Source organism: Nannobrachium achirus, assembly GCF_963921795.1.
Source record: "Nannobrachium achirus genome assembly, chromosome: 14".
Lineage (NCBI taxonomy): Eukaryota > Metazoa > Chordata > Actinopteri > Myctophiformes > Myctophidae > Nannobrachium > Nannobrachium achirus.
This window is the reverse complement of record NC_137821.1, coordinates 6,423,731-6,428,689: the sequence shown is the minus strand read 5'-3', so window position 1 is coordinate 6,428,689 and position 4,959 is coordinate 6,423,731. Positions and strand designations below refer to the sequence as shown.

Here is a 4,959-nt window from a genome sequence, read left to right as displayed (position 1 = left end):
ACTGACGGACTGACTGACGGTTTTCCTTTATCCTAAATAAAGTCACACCCAGTGTGAAGTGAGCGGTGCCATTTCATTATTAACTCCATATTTGGGCAGTGCTTGGACCCATTTATCAGAGTGCACAGAGGCCCGGTTTATGACGTAACGGCAACGTTGCGTGTGCATTTATATTCAATGGATAAAGGGACACGTGGCTCAAGTCTGTGCCTGTAAGGCTCTCTGTAACTGTTTCCACCTTCCTGCCGTCAACGCACATAATGAGCGGTAGCGGGCGGATGCCCAGGACGAGCTCTTCCGCTCAGCTCTCCGGGGCACCCAGGGCCGTGGCAGCCGGCGGGAGATCATCAGCGGCCGGCGGGAGACCGTCTTCAGCCGGCGGGAGCGCCGCAGGAAAGCCCGGGCCTTCGCAGGCCGGCGGAAGCAGCTCGACTTCTGTCGGGAACCCCAAACTATTGAGAGGAGGCGGCAGCAAGGTGATGCACGCGGTGGTGGCCACTCCCGGCAAGGGCCACGGCCATGCCCGCCCGCAGGAGGCCACGCACGCGGTGGACGTCGTGGCGGTTGGCCACGCTGCGGGCTTCGAGAGCGTGAAGCTATCCGGAGACGGCGCCAAGAAGGTGACGACGGTATTGGCCACTCCCGGCCAGGGCCCCGCCTCCCGCCCGCGGGAGGTGTCCTACACCGACGTCAAGGCCATCGGCAAAGGCTCCTTCGGCGTGGTGTACCGGGCGCGCCTGCTGGACAGCCAGGAGACGGTGGCCATCAAGAAGGTGCTCCAGGACAAGCGCTACAAGAACCGGGAGCTGCAGATCATGCGGAAGCTGGACCACTGCAACGTGGTGCGCCTGCGCTACTTCTTCTACTCCGGCGGGGAGAAGAAAGACGACATGTATCTGAACCTGGTCCTGGACTTTGTCCCGGAGACGCTGTGCCGGGTGGTCCAGCACTTCAACAGCGCCGAGACAGCCGTGCCCATGATCCTGGTGAAGGTCTACATGTACCAGGTGTTTCGCAGCCTGGCCTACATCCACTCCCAGGGCGTGTGCCACCGGGACATCAAGCCCCAGAACCTGCTGGTGGACCCCGAGACGGACGCACTCAAGCTCTGCGACTTCGGCAGCGCCAAGCAGCTGGTGCGCGGCGAGACCAACGTGTCGTACATCTGCTCGCGCTACTACCGCGCCCCCGAGCTCATACTCGGCGCCACCGACTACACCTTCAAGATCGATGTATGGTCGGCCGGCTGCGTGTTGGCCGAGCTGCTCCTGGGGCGTCCCGTCTTCCCCGGGGATAGTGGCGCCGAACAGCTGGGCGAGATCGTCAAGGTGCTGGGGACTCCGACCCGGGAGCAGATCCACGAGATGAACCCCGGCAACGCGGCCGCCGCCGGTGGCTTCAAGCAGCACCCGCAGGTGGAAGCGCAGCCGTGGACGCGGGTGTTCGAGGCCCACGTCCCTCCGGAGGCCGTGTCGCTGTGCTCCCGCCTGCTGGAGTACACGCCCGAGGCACGGCTGTCCCCGCTCGAGGCCTGCGCCCACGCCTTCTTCGCCGAGCTGCGGCAGCCCGGCGCGCGGCTGCCCAGCGGCCGGGAGCTGCCGCTCCTCTTCAACTTCAGCCCCGCCGAGCTGTCCGTCCAGCCTCTGCTGAACTCCACCCTCGTCCCGCCCCACGCTCGCGCCGCCGCGCAGGCAGGCTCGTGCGCGGACTGACTAGCGGTGTTCGGACGGGTGGTCTCGCTCCGTTACAGCTCAGCATCTACGACCACATCGGGAGACCCTTTCTCTTAACACTTACAGAGGTGTCCTTTCAAAACTTCACACGTCCTGCCGTTGGCAAGACAGAAGATTTGGACTTGCTAAACTAAGCTGCAGTTCTCAGCCCAGTCTATCCTGAAGGTTTGGAGAGTATCAAGGGGTTTAGGCTTATGGGTCAGGATGTTTAGTGTGGATCAGTTTGGTGGATCAAGACTATAGGATTGCCTATTATAGTCAAACGACGGTTGACTTTTGTAATGTTCTATTCATGTGTTTTAGCTCATTTAATGCCCACTGGCTTGAACTGCGGCCTTGTTTTGAGTATTGTGATCTTGTGGATCATTATTCTTTGCAACATTTTTTTTTTTTTTGTGAAAGATGTTTTTGTGTTTTGTTTTGTTTTGCTTAGTTTCTTTCTTCCTTTGTAACCAGAAAGGACCATAAATTAGAAGTAAGAAATAATCTCTTGAGATTTTCTTTTGCGTTTTTTACTTTTGACATATTTGTCAATAAAACATCAATCAATCATCTGTGGAAAGCTGGGGTAGAATATTTTTTGGTTTGTTTTTTCATGTTCATGTTTTAAATGATATTCTGTTTTTGTTTCTGATGTGTTTTCGTTTGTTTGTTTTCATCATTACTATACAGGAAACTGTAATGAAGAGTTTATGCCTTGTTTGGTTTAAAGGTGGATTAGTACTTGGATTAGTACAAGTACTGTGTTCGGCTGTGTATGTATGTAGGTAGGTAGGTAGGTAGGTAGGTAGGTAGGTAGGTAGGTAGGTAGGTAGGCGTGTGTGTTTAAACCCGTAGCCCAATCAGGGACCAGCATTTCTGGCAAGTAGGCCATGTAAGGCCTACTGTGCACAAGGTGCAAGTTGGCACCTCGACAGAGTGCAGTTCTAGTTATTTTCTGTGACCGGGAATGAAATGGGAGTTTTTGTAGGTATTTGTCTTTCTTCCTTCCCAACCTATCTGCTTTGTCCAGCATCAGAAACAAACATTCAAAGTGAACAACAGACGTGCAGAGATCTGACCGGTCAAATAATACTGCAGCTCACTGAGAAATGTTTAATTCATCACAGCCACGCCGGTGAAAAATGTCATAAGATTCCATAAATATATAGAAACTTTCTACGACACAGCGTAGCCGATTTGTGGGCTTATGTTAGAGGAGTCATATATTGAGACAGGAAAATCAAGGAAGGTCTAGACAGGAAGGGTCACATGGGCGTGGTCAGTGACCACGGCTATGCGCCATGACACTTTTGGTGGCAAAACTCGCACCGGAAGTTCAATGAATAACATTGGAGTCTATGAGAGCCGGGCCGGCTCATGGGACAGCTCATGAACAAAATATTTATTCTGAATGATTGCGACCTTTGTTAATCGCTCCAGGAATATAAAAGAAGACACATCACAGGTATTTTTACAATCACATGCTTTTCGATGTGCACAGTACATAATGTTATTGAGGCAGCTAAACAGCGGCAAGTATAGTTTCTGTCTCAGAGATATCGCAAGATTTGGATTCCAGTAAGGGAATGGTGGAGAGTCTTCCGATACTAGCTAGTTCAGAAACGCACTTTGTGCTCTTTAGAATGCCTCTATAAAGTTATACAGTGTACATGTCGAAAAGCAACAGAGCAGAGAACAATGTGTGACATGTTTTCTTTTATATTCCTGAGCTGAGTATTTTATAAAGGTCTTTATCGTTCAGATACATTTTTTGGTTCATGAGCACCCCCAGCCGGCTCTAATAGACTCCAAAGTTATTCACCGAACTTCCGGTGCTAGTTTTGCCACCGAGAGTGTCATGGTGCATAGCCGTGGTGGCAAAAAATGGTGTCCTTTCTTTATTTGAACTTCCTTGAGGAAAATGAGGAAATGGAGGAGGTAAACTGAGGATGCTCCAGCTCCCTCCTCTGAGAGGGTCAGCAATCAGGGGCGTCACAAGGGGTAGGAAAGTGGGACTGAGTTACCAGGGCCCAAGGTGGAGGGGCCCTAGTAACTTTAGCTATTGAAAAATAGCAGATATACAAGCTCACAGCGCGGCACCGAGTGCCGCGCTGCGAGCTTGTAGATCTGCTATTTTTGAAAAATAAATGAAAAAAGTGTGCAAATCTTTGAATATAATATATTCAAAGATTTGCACACTTTTTTAAGTGAACATTTGTAACTCAAACTTTGCTTCTGGGGGGGTCCCTGGAACTAAATATTTTGAGATGGGGGGGTCCTTCACATGAAAAAGTTTTAGCATCACTGACATGGAAACATAGGTTTCTTGGCACACATTTTTCACGATTTTTCAAAAATAACAGATCTACAAGCTCGCAGCGCGGCACTCGGTGCCGCGCTGTGAGCTTGTATATCTGCTATTTTTCAATAGTTAACATTCATGGGGGGCCCACAGTGAATCCTTGTACCCAGGGCCCAGAGTTTGGTGTGACGCCCCTGTCAGCAATCATATCAAATGTATAAGTTAAACCCTGCCAGAGAGAGAACAAACAAACATTGGACTGTGCTCTTCAAAATGTACCGACTCGGCAATGAAAGTTTGAAAGAAGAAAGAAACCAAGCAGTCATCATCAGGCCTTTAGACACGCCTTTACTTTTACAAGACTAAGGCCTGGACCATACGACGCCGGGTATTCTTTTAAACTGAGATTTTTCGTCTTTGAAAATCTCTGTCTACAGACTCTACACAGTCCTGTATAGAAAGATCTCTCTGCAAACACGACAATGGCTAGAACGTCGTGGCTAAAATCCCGGTGATGGCAGCTTATAATAGCCTCACATTGCCAGCGCATCATTTGTACAAGCCACAAACTTGGAATGGTTGGGAACCCTCTTCCCTACGTAGCAGAAACACAGAAACTCACCACGTACACCACTAAAGAAAACCTCTTCCCTACGTAGCAGAAACACAGAAACTCACCACGTACACCACTAAAGAAAACCTCTTCCCTACGTAGCAGAAACACAGAAACTCACCAAGTACACCACAAAAGAAAAACTGTGTTTAGAAAAATGAAATGACACTGTGGCCAGAGTTTTTCGGAACACTGACCTCAACTGGTAATGTATATTACCAGTATATTGGTAGCAGACAGAGAGACAGACAGACAGATAACATCTGTTCATGTCCTCGCTGTGGAGTCTCTTTTAACCGATTTAGTGCCATTCCCGAGAATACTCGTGA

General features: G+C 50.0%; 1 protein-coding gene across 1 annotated transcript; it reads left to right on the top strand.

Annotated features, from left to right (window-relative positions):
* Positions 1-260: 260 nt before the first annotated feature.
* On the top strand, positions 261-1,712 carry LOC308298688 (glycogen synthase kinase-3 beta-like; the record flags this gene model as incomplete). Its single annotated transcript, XM_080742330.1, has 2 exons — positions 261-476; positions 621-1,712. The coding sequence occupies 2 exons, from the start codon at positions 261-263 to the stop codon at positions 1,710-1,712; spliced, it is 1,308 nt and encodes a 435-aa protein (XP_080598456.1).
* Positions 1,713-4,959: the final 3,247 nt, after the last annotated feature.